The sequence below is a fragment of the Marmota marmota genome, unplaced genomic scaffold, assembly GCF_001458135.2.
Source record: "Marmota marmota marmota unplaced genomic scaffold, marMar, whole genome shotgun sequence".
NCBI classification, from domain to species: Eukaryota; Metazoa; Chordata; class Mammalia; order Rodentia; family Sciuridae; genus Marmota; species Marmota marmota.
Genome location: NW_025999897.1, coordinates 3,592,527 through 3,615,403, shown reverse-complemented (window position 1 = coordinate 3,615,403; position 22,877 = coordinate 3,592,527). Strand labels below are relative to the sequence as shown.

Sequence of the window (22,877 nt, the reverse complement as noted above, 5' to 3'; positions counted from 1 at the left end):
AACCAAATAAGAGTTTGATGATATAAAATATAGTATACCACTTAATAGATAATTCAATTTTTTACCAAGAATTCTCAATTCTTTCTTCTAAAATTTTTCTTATTCTTTGCCCTTTTTCTCAATTTGTGACTAACATCATAAAGAGCCTTGGTTGAAAAATGTTAACAGTGTGCCATCTTCAAGTAACATTCTGCCTCTAATTGTTGTCCATTGTTGCTTTAAATGGAGCTTTCAACAGTACAAATCCAATGTCTCTCCCAGGCTGAAAATCATTCCACAAATATCCTCACCTAAAGGATGAAGGCCAAAAGCCTCTAACATGGAAATCATAGCTCCTCATGATCCAACGATTCTATGGACACTTCTCTTCCCACTTCGGCATTTTAAACCTGTATTCTAAAATACACCAATCTATCTGCAGAGTCTTGAGAACATATTCTTTCATAAATCACTATCTCTATATCCATCTACCTGAAATATCCTTCCCTCCCTTGTTTAAAACAAAACAAAACAAAACAAAAATTCCTGCTCATTCTCAGAGTCTCAATTCAAGAATCACCTTGGTGCACTATTCACCAAGCAGATTCCTCTCCTTACAGAAACAGAAACTCCTTTTTATTTCCACAAAAGAACATATATTTTTCCATTGAGTCACTTATGACAGTATAAGAATTTACTTGCCTATTTCCTCTTTAACAAGACTATTTTCACTAAGGAAAAAGGTGTTTCAATTTTTTATCTACAGGGCATAACAGAGCCACACAAGCAAGTTCTCCAAAAGATATGTACTGAAGGAATAAACAAAGAAAACTATCATTTCAATATATTATTGCTCCTAGATTCTTTAAAATATTAATTATCACAGTTTATATTACTAAAATTGGAATATGTTTTACATTATATAAAATATTTCTCTTTGCCTAGCAAGCCATGGGTCTGATCCTCAGCACTGAAATAAATAAACAAATAATATTTTCCTTATAAATCATTTTTATTTCTATCTTCTTTTCTAAAATTATTTAAACTGTCACTGATTTAAGTGAAAATGTGTTTAATATATTCATGTTATCTGGATAATATAAATTCAGCTCCATATTTTACTTCAATATATCCTTTCTTAATTACTGAATATATTTTTTAGACAGCAGAATGTTCTAAAACATTTCCCTAGAAATTTCTTTCACTCTTAATCTCAACTATGCAATACATAAAGGAAGAAGATGAATCCAAATTAATTTAGTACTGGTCTTTAGCATCTACAACATGGTTTACATGACAATTCCAACATTAAGTAAGATCTGAATACAATTCAAAAGGCTTTAGAAGCATTATTTTAAGAATTCAAATTCTTCTCTTTAAACCTTAAGCATCTCTGAATTACTTGGTTTCAATCAGGGTAAGAAAGAAAATCTAGAAATAAATTTAAATTATTTTTGTAGTTACTGATAATATTTGGAGAAAAACACATGAAAGAAATTTCTAATTACTTTCACCAATATTTAAAGCTGGAAATTAATTTAAAAATGTCTACTTCATTAGTTAATTTATATATGTAACTGCCATCCTCAATTGTTAAGAACATTACTTACACACATTCATATTTGGTGATCTAGGTGAGAGCCACTAAGCTCTTCAAACTCCTGAAGAAAACTTTCCTTTCCCCTAACACTAGCTCATTGCCTATAGCCTATCATTCACAAATCCTCACTCTTCAAAACTTTTTCTTCAGGTCCATTCTCACAACTCACGCTGCCATGCCTCAGATATTCTGGGTCCTTATCATTTCTTATGCAAAATTACACTAGTGCAGAAGCCTGAACATCTTTGAGTTAGAAGGAACTTTACATATTCTTTTTTCTGATCTCAGTATCTTATAATGAAGAGCACAACTGAATGAGATCCTATGTTTTCTAATGAGTGGAATGCTCATTCCCTACCCCCTCCCATTCTGTCTCCATGTTCAACACACTCATCATTACCAACCTATAGTACCTAAAATATGAGGTCCTAAAGTTCACACTTCAAAAGTCACTGCCTTCCCAGCATCTAGAAGATAAGTTCAAATTTGTAAATCTGAAATCCATGCTTAAGCTAGCCCCAAGTCAGGGATGTGAATCTTTTAAAATTCTTATGTTAATGCATAGGTTACTCACTCTAGCTAAACAGTTTTGCAGCATCCTTCCCACAACTTACCAATTTTAGCATTCCCACCCTAAAATGAGGAACTTTTCTCCAACTAATTAAATCTTACCAAACTTTTAAAAATCTTACAAAAGTTCCTTTCTCCAAAAATTACAACACTTTCTTCCATGACTGCCTGCTTATTTAGATGTTTTCACCCATAATCATTGTTAATTTAAACCGTGATTAAATGTTTTCTTGTCCGTCTTCAAGAATGTGTAAATGGGGAATATTGCTTAAAAAACACTTAAAACCTGAAGGAATAAATAAAGAAAACTGTCATTTCAATATATTATTGCTCCTAGATTCTTTAAAATATTAATTATCAAGATTTACATTACTAAAATTGGAATGTTTGACATTATATAAAAAATTCCTCTTTGCCTAGCAAGCCATAGGTCTGATCCTCACAACTGTCAATCACAATACTAGTTGTTACCACTTCATGTGTATACATGGGTATGCACAGAGACACACACAGTTATACCCAGTCATATGAAAGCCCACATAAATTTGTCCATATAAATTTGATAAAAACTCAACAAAAAGCCAGTAATTAAATTTTAGTTTCAAATTTGATAATCACTAAAATAAAAATATTATTAAAGATTTACAAAAAAAATCACAATATAACCTTTCTTTTCAAGCTTTCTTATAGTCTCGTCAGCTTCATTTTGTTTCTTTTTGTATAAAGCTTTCAATTCTTCGGTTTCTTTATTCTTTCTTTCTAAAATCTGCAATTAAATATAAAATGTTTTAGTATATTAAGTATAGAATACATAATTTTAAAAATAACCATAATATATCTGCAAGTCTGTCTCTGTCAATTTCAGAAATGGTTTCCCCAAAAAATGGTAAAAATTATAGCACATTGAAAAAATTATTAAATATGCTAGAATAATTATTATCTGAAAAAGTATGCCATCTCTTTGGAATTTTCACATATCAATTTTTAAGAAGATTATAAATAATAAATTAGGTGATTCCCAAAAATATAATTCAGAAATTAAACTGTCATAAAATGGCAGAGAGAAGCCATCAGAAACTTGACATGCTGGGATGGTACAATTCATTCCATTGAATTGGAATAGAACATCTTTCAGCTGAGCAGATCCATGAATCCTCCCACAAGAGTTTCCTCCCATCTTAATGAACAATGACAAGAATTCCCAGATACACGGGAAGATGACATCTAAAAATCTTCTTTAATATCCAGCTCTGCTATTGTGAATCCAAAAAATGAGCTCAAAATATGCCAAAAATTGCACAAAATTTTTATATCAGTGACATGTATCTATATCAGAGACTTTAATCATTTAATAAATTTAATCATTATTTTATACTTCAGAACATATCTTCATTTTTAAAAAAACTACAGGAATAACTAAAATGTAGGAAAGTTAGCGAGCAAGAGAAAGTACTGACTTGGGGGAAAAGAAAACCAAATTAAGGTAGGAGTACAAACATCCACAACTTTTGTAATGATTGAACCATATTTCCTATACATCCAAAATCATGTTAAAAAAGATGTCTACTAATGTCTAATCAACTTTTCCTTAGTGTTTTTATTACCAGTGTTCTATTTTACCTTTTCTTGTTTAAGTCTCACATCTAAGACTGACAGGTAAATAAAAAAAGAAGTTTGACCCTAATGTCTGCAAAGAAGCAAAAAATGAAAAGAATGTATGCAAATAGATACAACACTCTAATTTTATTCCTCCCCAATTGGTGACATTTAGAAAATGCCAGACGAGGAGCAAACCAATAACATACTTTCCAAATCTGGCACAAGGTCAAGAATTTTTACTTACATTTCACCTGGAAATTCAGATTATCGATACTATTTTCTTTTTTCACATTGGATTTATTTAAAAAGAGAAATTTCTAGAAAGAACTTTTAAATTAAATGTTTTTCATAGAATAAATCTTTTTAACAGGCAAACCAAGAAGGCCTACTTCAAACTCTATTATGCTGATTTTGCCAAATATACCTTTTATATCCATTTAGTGTGTGTGTGTGTGTGTGTGTTCACACAGGAAGAGATTCTATTTCATTTGAACGTGTTATATAAAAATTATATCACTTACTTAAATTTATGACACAGAACTGTTCTATCTAAACAATGTAAAGTAACATTTTAATCAAAGCAAAAAGTAATATTTGCCTTTGACCTCTAAATGGGGGGGAAAAAAGGAAATAATTAATTTTTTGTTAATATTTTTAGTTGTATATGGACACATATCTTTATGTGGTGCTGAGGATCAAACCCAGTACCTCACACATGCTAGGCAAGCGCTCTGCCACTGAGCCACAACCCCAGCCCAAATATTTTTTTTCTCTAATATGCTATCAGAGGTTTCCCACTTGTTGCTTTGAAATAAAATGAGTCACATATGCACCTGACTAAATACTAACATGTTTTCTGTTTTTGAGGAAGCTTGAATACATAATGGTTGCCACCACCCACCTCTGTCTGTTATTCAGTTTGGGGAAACAGAATATGCAAACTTTCTATTTGGATCAACTTCATGTATTTAAAACACACAAGTGTTATTATCACCAAATATTTTAAACATTACTAAAATATACTCTCAACTCAAATTTCACAATCATAAGTTGATCATTTTTGCTGAGCAAGCTAGAAGGACAAGTAAAATTTTTATTTAAAAATAAAGATTAAAAGATTTGAAGGCCAAATCTCAATAAGCTGCTCACAAAGAAGCCTAAGCTATCAGTTCTAGCTTCACAGTGCAGCATCTGTATATAATATAGATACCAATCAGAAAAAAGTCCAAGAGTTGCTTCTTAAATTAAGAGAAAACTATAATTATCAATAAACTAAAAGAATATTAGGATGAAACAAAATCTAAGACAGCTGATGTGTTATTTCAATATTTACATAAGGTAATGACAGAATGAAGATTTAAAAAAACTCTTAAAAAGTCCAACCTTGAAATAATAGTAAAAGAAATAAAAGGAAATATAAATATAAGGTCTGAAATAAACATTTTACAAATGAATTTTAAATATTAACTTCTGCTGGGAGGTTACACTAGCAAATTCCATTTATAAGACGGATTATCATAAGGTGCACAAACAAGTGGATGGTTTGAGAGGTAGATAAATAAATGGATCATCACAAGATCTAGAATATTTTCAATATTCAATAAAAATAAAATTAATAAGCATATGTGCCCTACCTTCTGGACATCAGCATCATGTTTCTGTTGAAGTTTAAGTTTTTCTTCATGAAATTTTGCTTCCATCATTTTTGTTTTCATGTCCAACTTCAAGGAAAATATTGCAAAGTTATAATTAATTTACTTTACCCTTTGGCAAAAATATACCATTAAATTAAAATAATGCCCTACATTTTAAAAAGTATTATTTTCCACTTTTACCTTGTAGCCCATGTTCTAGCAATCATACTACATCTACAAATATATTGACTACTTTCTTTCAATTACTACCAAACTAATTAAAAATCTTTAAAATAAATTTCACTTTGTAGGCAAAACTGAAAATCACCTAAGTTATCCCCTACCTCCTTCTATCACCCACAAAAAATGTCCTTTTATAGTGGTATTCTGCTTATACATTTACATCCACATAGTATTCTAGCCCTTATTATTTTTTATTTTAATAGATCTCTTCCAACCTTTGGTTCCTTTGCTCACATCTACATTTTCATTCAAAATATTCTTATTTTGAATAAATATTAAATATTCTTTTTATTCAGTATCCTATATATTAAAACATGATAGATTGCGCATAAAACCCTTAAAAATAGCAAATTACTGAGAAACACACGTCCCTCTCCTGGGATCACAGACTACCAATCCCTCAAGGCAATGACCTTGTAGCTTTTCAAGCATCCCTTAACAGCTCCTGTCCTCCCCACCAACACTACATGCAACAGTGTTCTAGGCAGAACCAGAAAAAATATCATCAATGCTTATTGGTAAGGAGTGTACCCTAAAATTAAAATAACAGTAGTAATGATTTATTCCTTACAATTTAAAAGAATGGATTCTGACAGAACTCATTTCTAACTATAATTCTAATCCCATTATATATCAATTATGTGACTTTGGACAAGTCATAACTTTGACATCACTTCCTCTTCTGCACATAAGGAAAATCATGCTTCCCTCAATGACTATGAAAATTCTATTCAATGGAATAACTTAAGGGACCATTCTCAGTACAATAAGTATACAAAGTAGGTATGCAGAAATATTCATCTATAATCTTAAGAAAAAATGTCCTTTTAAAATATTAGAAATGTGCTTTCAAAATAGTTTCTTGAAATTTTTTAGATGCATTTTATATTTCACTTATTTCAAACACAAAATTAATATAAACAACATAAACATACAGCCAAATTAAAATTTTACAAATAAAAGCTACATAACAGTTTCTAACTTTTAACCATTATAAATAGTAAAGGAGGCAGTTGCCTATTTACTATGCAAAAGGAAAAAGTCTGAACATTTCTTTTCCCGTGCCTATAAATCACGAGGTACTTCCTCCTTATCTTTGCTGAAAGGGAACTGATTGATCTAAATAAATAAGACAATCCTTAACAGAAGTGTTTTTGGGGTCTATTAAATAAAGCACAAAAGTCAGTATAACAAAACTGGCCAGGTGTAGAGGACACAGTTCACTGCCAGATGTCCCCATAATACCTTTTAGAGGACTTGTCATATCCTCAGCTTCTGAGGGTTGGCCCTAAATACCATGTAACTATCTATGGTATCCCATTCACCACCTCTCACCTGTCCCACCTGAAACTGTATTGACCAAATTAGAAATAAACACCTAATATATGCTTAAGCGACTGATTACCTGGTGAATAAGTGGTTATTCAAATTCTCTCAAGAATCACAACAGAGACAGCAAATCTGCGTACGGTCAAGGAAAGTCAAAGAAGAAGAAGTGGTATCAAAATGACAACTTCCCAAAGCCACACAATGATATGTGGTGGGATTAGAATTATAGTTAAAAATGAGCTCTATCAGAATCTACTGTCCATACATATTCTTTTAAGTTGTAAGGAATGAATCCTGTCACCTCTGTTCTTTTAATTTTAGGATAGCTCCTTATATATATTTGACTTTCCATCAGACTATTTTACTGAGAAACTGGAATGTTCTAGAGCACTATCATCAAGAGAAAGTAGATGAAGAAGTATGCAGAAGAAAGTGAAGCAAACACACAAACAGAAAAGAATATAAACAACTTAATATCTGAAACAAGAACAAAGTAAACTATCTCTCCAATAATTTCTACGATATAAGGCTATAATTCAAAATCTGTGTGCCTTTTTATTTACGGTAGAATGATAGATTTCTGTTCTTTGGTATAACACTAAAGAAAAATTCAATTTAGCCCAAGACGTTCCCACATACTTTTTACTCAGAGATTCATTAATTGTTTATGTTTTGCACTACATGCTTTAAGACTTTATATATAGATCTACATATGTGTGTGTGCGTATATGTATGTGTGTGTATGTATATATATATATATATATATATATATATATATATATATGAGAGAGGGGGAAGAAGATGAGGAGAGAAAGAAAGAGACTTGCATATTATTTTCTAAATCACTTTTAAAGTTATTAACATCATGCCTCTATCCCTAAGAATTTAAGCATATATTTCCTTAGAACAAAAACACTGTCTTTCATAATAACAGCATAGTTGTAAAGATCAGAAAATATAATATTAACACAATAATATTTTCAAATGAGAAATGTATAGTCAGCTTAGAAATTATCACAATAATGCCATTTATAGCTAATATTTTCCCAGTCCAGGATCCAACCCAGGATCAGGCATTGAGTTTAGTTGTCATTATCAACTCTTTCCTTTAATCTGAACAACCTTTCTTAGTGTTTCTGAGCTGAAATTTTTGAAGAGTACAGTCAATTACTGTACTCTTTCTTAATTTGAATTTATCTGAAGTTTCTTTATGATCAGATTTCTTAGATTTTAGTAAGAATGGCACTACTGAGATGTTGTGCCCTTTTTTTACACCATTGTAAAAGGATATTGGCTTGTCCTAATATTTTCGATGTAAGGTTTAATGACTTTGTTAAAATATGGAATACCACAATTTTATAAAGTTATCATTAAAAAGAAAGTTTCCCTACAAACATCCCTTAAAAAAAAAATACCAGAAGAGTCTTTCTTCTATGGAAACTCTGAACTTGATGCCACTGGATAGCTCTATATTTCTGCCCTGTACATTATGGAATGATTCATGAGAAAGTATCAGGATCAGAATACATAAATAGTGGGCTAAGGTTATGGCTCAGTGGCAGAGTGTTTGCCTAGCACACATGAGGCACTGGGTTCGATCCTTAGCACCACATAAAAATAAATACAGGTATTGTGTCTATCTACACCTAAAAAAAAACTTTAAGAAAAAAATACAGAAATAGTCTTACTAATGTAATATAAAAAGATAATATGAAAATACAAGGTTTAGGTGGAGATGTAGATCTAAATAAATATAGATGTGTGAATCTATATTCACATTTTGTGTAAAAGACAAGAAAAAAATGCTTATTTAAGTTTAACAAAAAAGACTGAAATTAAAAGACAAAATATAATGCTTCTAATTTGTTTGACCTGTAAGTAATCCTGACACCAAACAATACTTAAATGTTCTTTTCCTGGGATCAGGATATATATCATTTCAAATTTGAAAGCTTGGAGACATACCTAAGCTATAATGAAGAAAAGAGTACCAAACGAACCTCCCACTGTAAACCAGCATAGAATAGGACAAAATATATGAGGAAACTGTACTTGGCACTGAACAACAGGCAGTGCAGCATGGTGATCCTACAAATTGACCCCACAATTTCAGCTCAGAAACATAAAGAAAGATTGTTCAGATTAAAGGAGAGAGTTGATAACGACAACTAAAGTCAATGCCTGATCCTGGGTTGGATCCTGGACTGGGAAAATATAGGTATAAATGGCATTACTGTGATTATTTCAAAGCTGACTATAAATTTCTCATTTGATAATACGGTTCTTTGCCTGGGTACAACTGGAGTCCAGGTATACCACCATAGGCCCACTGAGCTGAAAAGGCAGAGGTCTGAGTTCACAGCAGTTAAAGAAGCAGGAATCTTAGGTACAGAGCACTAGAGAAGTCTAAGCTGCCCACTAGATTCCTCTGCCAGTCCTGGACTGTGAATTAGTGGGCTGGATGTGCAGGCACTGAATGAATAATGGAGCACAGCTGCTACAGGTAAAAACATAACCAGGATTACAAATTAAACAGGGCTGGGAGACACCAAGGATACAGCAATATGGAGACATCTTCCTAAAAACTTGTGAACACATGGGCATCCAGTTGAAACACCATAAGGACTATACCTTAAACCTACACTAAACTTGCCTACAAAAGGCTATAAAAGCAAGCCTCTCAGATCCTCAGATAGACAGTATGTAAGCTGTGTCCATTAGGTTGGAGGGATTTGGATACATGTTTGACTTTCACAGATTTGCCCATAGAATGCTAAGCCAAGTCTACACAAGTTGAACAGTCTACAGGAATGAAAAAAAAATCAATATTCCATAAAGGAAAATAACAGAAGCCAGAGTTTCCACAATGTCCTTTGAACAAAAATTAATAAACATGCACAAAAAGAAATTTTGTACATAGGCAGAAACAAATTTTTTAGAAAGGCATTAATAAAACTCAAGATGACTGTTTACCACAGAAGTGTTTAATACAGCTAATACTAATAACTTCAAAAAACTCAAGGAACATATATTGGTAAAAAAAATTTTCATAAAACAGTAGCGATCAGAAGACAAATAAATTATATCTTAGAAATGCTGAAAGAATAAACACTTATCACAGAACTGTAATAAAAAGAAATACTAAAAGATCTTCCTAAGAATGAAAGCAAATTATATGAGATGAAAACTTACACATGAAGGAGAGTAGCAGAAATAGTAAAGTGGATAAATTAAAATTATTTTTATATTCTTATCATTTTATTTAAAGACAACTCTTTTAAAAAATCTAACAATGAAATGTGGGTTTATAATGTACATAGAGTCATCACAACAATAGCACAGATGAAGTAGGGTTAAGTTGGATTACACTATTTTAAAATTATTAGATTTGGGGGCTGGGGATGTGGTTCAAGCGGTAGCGTGCTTGCCTGGCATGCGTGCGGCCCGGGTTCGATTCTCAGCACCACATACAAACAAAGATGTTGTGTCTGCCGAAAACTAAAAAAAAAATAAATATTAAAAAGTTTCTCTCTCTCTCTCTCTCTCTCTCAAAATTATTATATTTGGGAAGTGAGAATTGAAAGTAGGAGAAATTCAGTGTGGGTGATAAAACACTGACACTAAATAAACTTTTATAAGGTAAGGACACATATTTTAGCCCTAAAACAATGATTAAAGAAAAAAAAGAAGATATAACTAAGAAGTCAACAGAAGTTGTTAAAATGGAATAATAAAAAAGTGAATAAACAAAAATAAGCCAAGAAATGAGCAATGATGGAATGGAAAGAAAAAGAGGGGCTCAGTCAAAATGAATACCAAGAAGGCTGATATAATCATAATGAATAATGATTACATTAAATTTAAGTGCACTAAACATTCCAATTAAGTGATTGACTTGTGAAATATTCTTTAAATGGCCCCAGTATATGTTGTCTGCAAATAATCCATTTTAAATGTAAAAGCACAAATAGGTTGAAAATTAAAGGATAAAATGAAAACCACAAAATAAACCTGTAGATCTTTTACTGCACTTCTTTTCATTCATGAGAATAAAATACAATAAAATATCCGTAGGAAAAGAGTACAATAAAAGACCTAAGGGCTACTTCATAATGACAGAGGAAGACTTCCTAAGGATTCAATAGCAAAATTTCCCTTCACATTCAGAATTAGAAAATATTCATAATAGCTGCCATTCTGACTGGAGTGAGATGAAATTTTAGAGTATTTTAATCCAGAATATGAAAAGAACTCTTACAGGTCAATACTAAGATGAAATTGTTTTAAAATGTTTAGCAAAAATTTAAACAAATGCTTAATATTAAAAAGATAAATTGTCAATAAATGCATGATAAGATGCTCAATATAATACTAACTATCTGCAAATATAAATTAAAACAACCATGAGATCAAGCTGTACAAACACATGAAGGTAAGCAGGATAAGCTCAGTGGTAGAGTGCTTGCCTGGAATGTGTGAGGTCCTGAGTTCAATCTCCAGCACTTCAGGAAAAAAATAAAGAAATCTTAAATGCAAGTCGCTTAGTGAAAGAAGCCAGTCTGGAAAAGACAAACATAGGACATCTAGAAAAGATAAGGAGAGATGAATAGGTTGAGCACAAAGGATTTTTATGGCAATAAAACCATTCTGTTTGATACTATATGGTATATATATATATATATATATATATATATATATATATATATATATGGCATTATGCATTTGTCAAAACCTATAGAATTTACAATACAAAGAATGAACCTATTGTAAACTATGGACTTGAGTTCATAACATTGTGTCAGAAATGGCTCATGGATTTTGTAAAAAGTGCACCACACTAATGTAAGACGTTAATATTAGAGGATAATGTTGAGGGGGAAGGTGAGCTAACTGGAAATTCCTTATACTTTCAGCTCAATTTTTCTATAAAACAAAAAGTGCCTGTTAAAAAAATCATATAACTTTTTTAAAAAAAAACTTACAGTGAGATACCATTTACACCACTAAAATGGCTAAAATAAATTTTAATTGAGAATATCAGGTGTTGGTGAAGTTATGGAGCAACATGTACCCTCACTGCTGATTGGAGGGTAAAATGGCAGTTACCTGTAAAACACTTTAGCAGTTTTGTCCAAATCAAATGAAAGCTTAAATTTAAAAAAAAAAAAAAAAAAAAAGAAAGAAAATCTTACACACTAATTTTGATAGCATTCTTAGCCTTAAGAGTCAAAACTGAAAATAAACCAAATGTCAATTAACAGAATAGTGAATGATGAAGTTATGTTACATCCAAACAACAGAACATTATTTCAGAATGCTGAACAATTTTTTTAAATGCTGATGCATATAATAACATGGAAGAATCTCAGAAACTTTATGTTGGGCAAAATAAGCTAGATACAGAAGGTAAATAATGTATTAATTCCGTGTATCTCTAATTTATTCTTTTTCTAAGTTAATCAATTCTCTTTCCTTGTCTTCAGGTTTTTCAAATCCTGATGTCTCTTTTCTCAAATCTTCTACTTTTATCAATTATCTCTGACAAATCACAAATACAGAAAATTGAAAATAAAATATGTACCCGAATAACACATTTGAGACATTTCTTAAAAATATTTTTTCAAGTTGTAGATGGACATAGTACCTTTGTTTTATTTATTTGTTTATTTATTTATCTATCTATTTATTTATTTTTATGTGGATAATGAGGATCTATTTATCTATGTATCTATTTATTTATTTTTATGTGAATGATGAGGATCGAACCCAGTATCTCCCATGTGCTGCTAGGCGAGCACTCTACCACTGAGATACAACCTCAGCCTCAAACAACATTTTTATGGGAGAAAAAAGGGACAATCATAAATCTATAGAATTGGGGGATAGAAAGAATATATTTAATACATATAGTTACAGGAAGTGGCTCAAGACTTTAACGGCAATGCATTACATCTTGAAATTCAACTTTAATTTTAAAATAAAAACATCGATGAGACAAATGTAATGATACTTCACCGTATAATTATCACTACTACATTGAGGTATTATTCACAAGTATTCTGTGCATCCTAATTTTGCACCAAAGACAGTTTAGTAATAAATACTTTTTCAGGGGCTGGGGTTGTGGCTCAAGTGGTAGAATGCTCGCCTAAAAGCACATGAGAGGCACTGGATTCAATCCTCAGCACCACATAAAAATAAAATAAAGATATTGTATCCACCTAAAACTAAAAAATAAATATTTTTTAAAAATAAATATTTTCAGTGATTCCAGCACAATTTAAAAAGTTTCACATCATTATTATACTTTTTTGGCAAAAAAAAAAAAGTATAAAATCAATGACAATCATGTGGTCACAGCAAAACTCAAAGAAAAGTTACTATATATAGCTATTATCAGTCATTAACCCCAAGATTTAAAATACGTATAAAATTAGCAGAAATTTTCTTGGGACAGAAGACAATTACGTTTTAAAGGGGTAAGAGAAAACTGAGTGAGGCATATAGAAATTACACAGTGTGAGACAGAGATACAAACATAAAGATGAAATAATAGTATAAATAGCCATTTCAAAGCAAAAATCCTCACTTAAATGATTAAGAAACATTATTATCATAAGAACAAACAATAATAAAAGCTAATACAAGAAAGTTGTTGTAGAAGTAGCAGTAGAAGAGCAATAGCAATAGCTATTGTTGACACAGGAGTAATAATAGAAGGTACAGTAGCAGCAGCACCAAGAAATGGGATAACAAAATTGAAAAAGGAAACTGACAACATATGCTTCATTACACACTATGTGCAAAGCACTGTTCCTAGAAGTTTATATGCATGATTTCATGTAATCTTCACAATGACTTTCTAACATAGGTGCTTTTATTGCCCCCATTTTACAGATCAAGAAACAAAGTCACAAAGTGGTACTGCTCAAGGTCACATGGCCAAGGAGGTATAAAGCCTGGCCTGATTCATATTCAGGAATCTGTCCACATCATAAAGTGATATAATTCTGAGTAATTTTTTAAATGAGGGTTCACCTGCTTTTAATAGAATAATGCATAAACAGAACTCAAATGAGGAAAAGATGATGGGCTCTCTCAATAAATAATCATGTGGTTTTAATAAATGAGTGTATAATAGAAAACCTGGCACAACTGGAAAGAGAGGCAGGGACAGGCACAGGACAGAATCATCACATTCTTATAAAACACATCATGGCTTAATGTTCTTCTCTGAAGGTTTCTTTTAATTTTTTAAAATTAGTTCAGAGCTCCTACCTTTTCAAGCCCATTGTTTGAAGGTACACTTTACCTCACTGATTTTTATTTAATAGAACTTACAAAAATCCTAGTTAAGGGTTACACAGAAGAACTTGCTGTTTAAATATTTGGGCTTTCACCACAAGAATATTATTCTCTTTTTTCCTTAATGAACTTTTCAATAAATATTCCATACATTCTTCATTTCCCTTCAGAATTTGTCTTTTGCTCTTATTAAAACTGTACTCTCAAGGTCACAATAACATTAGTATCATTTTCCATGCAAAGATCCTTTGGTGACTGGATCTAAAGGTGGATTTCATCCTTTTCTCATTGGCAACTTGCACCAATCACCACTTCTGTCCTTGGCTTCTGCCATGGTCTCTTCTCACCCTGGAGGATATTTTTCTACCTCTTTTACATTATCTACTTCTGCATACCTAATAGTTAGCATTGATCTGAACCAAGTCCCACAGTCATCTTCCACTGTGTACAAATACTTTTCGTTGGTGATCTTTTCAGTATCTAATTTTAACCTCAAATGCAGATGAATCACAATTCTCAATCTCCAGGCCTCTTATCTTTCCTGGGTTCCAACTGTCCCTTAGACATCTCCAGTTAGATGTTTCCATGGCACATCAAATTCAACAATCATTAAAAAATAGTACCTACTATGTACAAACAAGTTCCTTATCTTTTATTCCTCTTTTCCAGTGAGTTGCCAAAATTCCATCCTAGCACACAGTGCCTCACTTGCAGCCTTACTATCACCAATCTGCTAGTCAGTCTTTCTTTGCAGTGCTAGGCATTAAACCCAGTTGCACCATTAGGCAAGTGCTCTACCACAGGGCTACAGTCCCAGCCCCAAACAGTCTTTCATTAACCCTTACCTCAACTCTTAGAATAGCCTCTTCACTAGTTTCCAATCTTTCACACGACTAATGCATCTGAGAAACTACTACCAATTTACTTTTCTAAAACATAGTTGAGAAAATGTTACTCTGTAGTTGACATTTCATGGCTCTGTCTTATGGACAACAACATACAGTTTTGACTTTACCACTCTCTTTTCTTTTTCTTAGCACCAGCCAAATGGTGGATGAGATGCAGCTAAACACAGCTCTGTTTTCTTGATTCCAAGTCTGCTCTTACTATTAAAATCCCACACAATTCAACTCCTGGCTCAAATGTCACTTCCTTCATGAAGTCTACCTCAGGTTCCCCACACAGAAGCAAGATCTCTTTCCTCATTACACCTCACATTTCCTGTTCTACATTGCCTCACAACTGATTTACACTAACTTTCTTTCTTTCCTAGAACTGAAAAATATGTTTAAGGGACTTTCTCAAAATGTTTATTGAATAAAATAATTTCATAGGGCTAGAGATGTAGCTCAGTGATAGAACACTTCCTGCACATGTATGTGCAATGCCCTGGGTTCAATCCCCAGCACCACAAATAATAATAATTTTTTAGTCATACTTGTATTCTCTTTTCATTGTATAAGTATACTTATATGTGTGTATGTGTGTGTGTGTTAAAATTAAATTTTTAAATTTAGAAAAGTAAATAACTTAGGCTAAATTATAGAATCTTTAATGACAGACCAAAATAGAGTGAGTCACTAAGGAATGTAAGAAAAAAACTTCATCCTAAAAACAGTGCATAAGAAAAGTAAAAGCCACCTTATTCCATTGCTTAAATCAACTATTGTTCAACTTATTCTCACCAACCAGCTTTCATGTTACAGAGGTTTTATGTGAAACTAAAATATTCATCTACACCATTTGTCCAAAAAAAAAAATTATGGTTATAAATCTACTGGGAGGGACTGGGGTTGTGGCTCAGCGGTAGAGCACTTGCCTCGCATGTGTGAGGCTCTGGGTTTGATCCTCAGCACCACATAAAAATAAATACACAAAATCAAGGTGTTTAAAAAAAAAAAAAAAAGAATCAACTGGGATAGGGGCTGGGTTGGTGGCTCAGTGGTAGTGCACTTGCCTGGCATGTGTGAGGCACTGGGTTCTATTCTCAGCAACACAAATAAACAAATAAATAAATAAAGGTCTATCAATAACTAATAAAAATCAACTGGGATAAATGGAAAAAGGAAAGTCTTAACTCAATGAACCAAATCCCTAGGTAATATGACCAGAAGATTCCCTTAGAAAAATTACATTAACACCCTAGGGCTAAACAACCTACATCCAGAAAAAAGAGATAGACATCAAGATATCAGGGCTCACTTTGCAGTAATAAGAGTATATGCCAAGCCACCTTATGAGAAACTACTGCCAAAGCAAAGAAACTGAAATTGAATGCCTTCAATTTTTAGAGGGTATTCCCACAAGCTGTTTTTAAAAGTATTTCTAAAATTTCTACTTGAAATTTAAGAAATTCTATTTACAATGTCCAGTAAGCCCCCATCTTCTCTGAAATATTTACTTCAAACAGCTCTGATATTGGACATTCCTACCAGATGAGTCAACTTTAACTGATTTAATATAAAAGTCTCCTTGGGTGTAACAATATGCTACTTACAGTATAACTGGTTAAATTTTAAGATAATCACCAATATCATCTATACATTTTACTCAATATTTACAAACTTTGAATGAAGGATATATTTTTTAAAGCACATTCCCAAATGTTCTATTCACTCAGTTATTCAACATTACTCCTACAGAGAGCAGTTTTCTTATTCAGAATGCTACTTTTTATTCTAAATTGTTTTATATGTACTAATTTTGCTTAACATTTGCTACTAAATTAACAGAAATTGAAGATAAAAGAGCATAATAACCATTAATTACTATGTAAGGGGGAAAATGTATTAAAGTTATTTAGACAGTCATCATCCACACCTTTTAAAATAACAATGCCAGGTGCAGTGAAGTGCACCTGCAGTCCCAATGTGGAGGCTGAAGCAGGAGCATCCTTTGAGCCCCAGAGTTCATGGTCAGCTGGAGCAACATAGTGAGAAACTGTCCCCCCAAAATACATAAAACATAGCATAGCACAGAGTAGGACAGAACGATACAATTCATACCAAGGAACTCTCTATGCCTACATACCAATTAAGTTTTATAGCAAAAACAAAATATCTAAACCATTGGTCACCTATTACCAAATGTTATTGGCAAGAGCTGAATAATTTATTTGTTCAGTCACAGTTCCTATGTTTCAATAATTATTAGTCATAGGGGAGGGGAGGGGAGGGGAGATAGTAGAGGATAGGAAAGGCAGCAGAATACAACAGACACTAGTATGGCAATATGTAAATCAATGGATGTGTAACTGATGTGATTCTGCAATCTGTATACGGGGTAAAAATGGGAGTTCATAACCCACTTGAATCAAAGTGTGAAATATGATATATCAAGAACTATGTAATGTTTTGAACAACCAACAATAAAAATTTAAAAAAAATAATAATAATAATTATTAGTCAAATAATCATGCAATACTTATTCACAAAATAACCACTACTCTGCCTGCTCAGATATCTAATTAATACAATCATCTTTCTAGACAATTTTGTTAGTTATTAGTCAGAAGAAATTATCATGTATGCAATTACAATTTTTCTGATTAATATCTCCACTACTATACTGAAACCTACTCTCAAAATATCAATTTGTGATATTTCATAAGACCAATTGTTATCCATTTTGCTTACTTATAAATTGGCCCAAAATATAAATTATTTCTTAGGCTATCTCATACCTAGAGACAACTGATGTATGATATTCTCCTAAACAATAATTTTAATCATTTTGGAATGTATCCCACTAAAAGAAAAGATATTCAAATGCACATAGCACACACAGTTATTTTCCTTTCTCTAATTTAAAAAATGGCTTCATACTTCATGTATAACTTATATAAAGCACAAATATAATTATATAACCTACTGAGATATTGTTTCTTTTTTAACTTCTCTGTATGCATTAGTGAATACTTCCTTTTTTTACTTGAAACTTTCTCCTTTTCCTTCCTATTTCTTCCTATATCAACACCTGTACTGGGTATTGCATATTAACAACCCAGTATTGTTGTAACCTTAATAGAGAGTAAAAACTATTGGCAATAATCTAATCCTTGCCTGGATAGTACTTAAAATGGTATTCCTATTTATTAAATTTTGTTATCTTGTGTTTATCTAAATGATATATTTCACACACAAAAAAAAAATGTTGTAAATGAACCAACTGGTTGTGGTGACATATACTTGTAATCTTAGCAACTCAGGAGGCTAAGACAGAAGGATCTCAAGTTCAAGGCTAGCTTCAGCAAATTATCAAGACCCTGTCTCAAAATAAAAACTGAAAAGGCCTAGGGATGTAGTTCAATGGTAAAACACCCCTGGGTTGAATCCCAGTACCTCCCACTCCCAAAAAGGGTTTTAAATTACCAGTTCTTTCATTTATATGCAGATTTTCTTCTTGTATTCATTGAAATTTTACATTTAACTAGCTGACTCATAGGAAAAGAAATATAATTGGAATTACATGTAAGAAAGTAGCAACATCCTTTTTTTAGGCAATAGGTGGAACATTCAATGTGGATGGAGGTGAAATTCAAAGGAATTTTTCTATTTTATTTCACAAATAGAGAAATTTCTACAATCTGTTCTCAGAAAATTGACGTAGCTCTAAAAATTGATCTTTTTCTTTTTGTGTTGCCTCTTCTTCCATTTTCAATGACGACACTTTTACAAATATCTTTATCTACATCAGAAACCTTTTCTCAGATTACAGGAAAAAAAAACCCCACTGGATGATGCTCACTGTACAGAATTCTGTGATGTGGACATCAAAGGAAATATGTTAGCCATTACAAAAGCAAACAAGTCAAAGTAAGTTTGTAAATGACGAGCTGAAGTTAAAATAAAGAATTGTTACTAAACATATGTTTTAACATGGCGCTCAAAATAAATTGAAAGAACAGTTTAAAATATTTTGTAGGTATATTTTACAAACCAAAACAAAACCAATATAATTACTTAACTCTGATTATACTATAAATATTACTCATTTAACATCTAAAGTATCTTTCACACAATTATAAATCTAAAATGGAAGTTGTGCTTGTAAAGTTTGATTTCTGAATGCTAATCAGATATTCTAAGATGCTAAAATTTCAACAGAATTATTTTATAAAATGCTTGATGCTGAAGATAAACTCTGTAATCTGTATAAAATTTCATATAACTTGATTTGCTCCATATTTACTCTTCCTTTAATTTTTTGCTTCTACTCTGTCTCATCCTCCCTCACAGTCATCATATCCTACATCTATTCTGAATTCTCCTGGATAGCAAACCCTTTTAAAATCTTTCTTGTTTTTACTATTGGCAATTACTTACCATACTATTTCTGCTTTTAGGACCAATTAACATCATAGATGTCAAAATAAGAATTGAGTATTTCGTTTAATGCTGTATATTGCTTGCATTAGTTATTATTTGTCTCCCCCCTAAACTGTGAGGTACTAGAAACCTCCAGAGACACTATAATTTCAGAGCTCTACCAATTCAGATTCTTATTGATGAATAGATAAACATATAAACAGTATGAAAAAGCAGAGGAGCAAAAACCATGCTCTGCAAAAACACCAAAATATCTCCTTAACAGAATCCAATGATATCACAGTGGAGGAAATGTCAGAGAAGGAATTTAGAAAGTTCATAGTTAAAACCAATCTGCAAGGTAAAAGACATTGTAAGGAATGAAATCAGAAAGTACAAGAAGTGAAAGATCATTTTGATAAGGAGATAGAAATCCTGAAGAAGAATCAATCAGAAATTCTTAAAATTAAGGAATCAATAAACCAAATTAAAAACTTAATAGAAAGCATCACCAGCAAACTAGATGACTGGAAGACAGAGTTTCAGGCAATGAAGATAAAATATATAATGTTGAACATAAAGGTGACCATGGAGAAAGGAGGTTAAAAGATCACAAACAGAACTTTCAAGAAATATGGGATAACATGAAAAGACCAAATTAAAGATTTATTGGAATACACGAAGGCTCAGAAATACAAACCAAAGGAATGTACAAACTTTTCATGAAATAATATCAGAAAGATTCCCAAACCTTAAAAATGAAATATAAAATAAAAAAAATCAAATACAAGAGCTTATAGGACTCCAAATATACAAAATTACAACAGACCTATACCAGGGTACATTACTATGAAAATGACCAACATGAAAATAAGGAAAGAATTTTAAAGTTTGCTAGAGGGAAACAACAGGTTATAATTAGAAGGAAACCAATAAGAATCTCAGCTGACTTCTCAACTCAGAACCTCAAATCGAGAAGGTCATGGGATAATGTATACCAAGCTCTGAAAGAAAATAGAGGCAACCAAAAATACCATACCCAGCAAAATTAAGCTTTCGATTTGATGATGAAATAAAAACTTTCAATGATAAATAAATGTTAAAAAGAATTTTCAACTTGAAAACCTCCACTAACAAACATATTCACTAAAATATTTCATGATGAAACAGAAAATTAAAAACCAGCAATGGGAAGAACTACACTACAAGAATTGTCAATCAAAGGAGAAACTAATTCAAATTAAAAATCAGAAATAAATCAAAATGTCAGGGAATAAAAATCATTTCTCAATAACATTGAATGTAAATGGCCTAAACTCATTAATCAAAAGACATAGACTGTCAAATTAAATTAAAAAATAAGACCCAATAATATGCTGTCTCCTAGAGACTCAACGCATAGGCACAGTGTTAAGATAAAAGGATGGGGAAAAAAAAACATATCATTCACATGGATCTCATAAACAAGCAGGGGTTTCTATTCATGTATCAGATAAAGTGGACTTCAAACCAAAGTTAATCAAAAGGGACAAAGAAGGTCATTTCATACTGCTTAAGGGAATTATACATCACAAAGACATAACATTAAAAAATATTTATGCCCCAAACAATGGAGCATCTACATTCATCAAACAAACTCTTCTCAATTTCAAGAATCAATAGACGACAACACAATAATAGTGAATAACTTTATCACACCTTTCTCATCACTGGATGATCCTCCAAACAAAAACTAAATAAGAACTGATAGAACTAAAAAATACAATTAATAATTTGGACTTAAGAGATATAAATATTTTATCCATTAATGACTAAATATACTTTCTTCTCAGCAGCACACAGATCATTTTCTAAAATAGACTATGTCTTAGGCCACAAAGCAACTCTTAGCAAATAGGAAAAAACAGAGATAATACCTTCTATTCTATCAAATCATAATAGAATGAAATCAGAAATTAACAATGTAATAAAATATAGATGCTACTCTAACATCTGGAAACTAAATAATACATTATTTAATGATCAATGGATAGTAGAAGACATTAGGCATAAAATAAAAAAAATTTAGAGGTAAATGAGAATAGTGACACAACATATCAAACTCCCTGGGACACTATAAAGGCAGTTCTAAGAGAAAAGTTCACAGCATTGAGATCATTGGTTAAAAGAACGAAAAATCAACAAAAAATCCCTAACATTACATCTAATGGCCCTAGAAAAAGAAGACAAAAAAGACAAAAGGCAGTAAAAGACAGGAAATAATTAACACCAGAGCTGAAATCAATGCAATTTAAACAAAATGAAAAGAAATTCCAACAAAAACTGAGTGAAACAAAAATATTGATTCTTTGAAAAAATAAATAAAATTGACAAACCCTTAGCCATGCTAACTAAGAGAAACAGGGAAAAACTCAAATTTTTAAAATTGTGATGAAAAAGAAAATTTCACAACAGACACCACTGAAATACAGATGATAATCTGAAACCATTCTGAAAACTTACACTCCAACAAAATAGAAAATGTTGAAGACATCATCAAATTTCTAGAGGCATATGAACTACCAGAATCAAACCAGAAGGATATAGGGGGAAAAAATGTCTTATTTTTTATTCTAATTTGTTATATATGACAACAGAATGCTTTTCAATTCATAGTACACATCTAGAGCAATCTGGTTGTATACAAAGTAGAGTCACACCATTCATCTTCATACAAGGACATAGAAAATATAAACAGATCAATTTCAAGCAATAAAACTGAAGAGGCCAAAAAAAGAAAAGACAGGACTAGATGGATTCTCAGCCAAGTTCTACCAGACCTTCAAAGAAGAACTAATAACAACCCTCCTCAAAGTATTTCATGGAATAGAAAAGAAGGAACCTTTCCAAATTCATTCTATGAAGCTGGTATCACCCTGATACCAAAACCAGACAAAGACACATCAAGGAAAGAAAACTTCAGACCAATATCCCTGATGAACATATATGAAAATTTTTAATAAAATACCGGCAAATCACACACAAAAACTCATTAAAAAGATAATGCACCATGATCAGGTAATTTTCATTCTGGAGATGCCAGGTTAGTTCAATATATGAAAATCCATAAATGTAATTCACCACATCAATAGACATAAAGACAGAATGACATGATTATCTCAATCGATACAAAAAAAGCATTTGACTAAATACGGCATTCATATCATGTTCTTATAATAGTAGGAACATACCTTAACATTGTAAAAGTTATATAAGTTAAACCCAAAGTCAACATTATTCTAAATAGAGAAAAACTGACAGCATTTCCCTAAA

At 31.7% G+C, this 22,877-nt stretch overlaps 1 protein-coding gene across 1 annotated transcript in view; it reads right to left on the bottom strand.

Moving 5' to 3' along the window:
- Window positions 1-22,877, bottom strand: part of Cep112 (centrosomal protein 112) — a 435,668-nt gene that overhangs the window by 332,197 nt on the left and 80,594 nt on the right. Inside the window, exons 10-11 of the mRNA XM_048798206.1 lie at window positions 5,383-5,469; window positions 2,816-2,915 (exon numbers count right to left, since the gene is read on the bottom strand). Of these exons, the coding sequence (XP_048654163.1) occupies window positions 2,816-2,915; window positions 5,383-5,469 (187 nt within the window). The remainder of the gene's footprint in view (window positions 1-2,815; window positions 2,916-5,382; window positions 5,470-22,877) is intronic.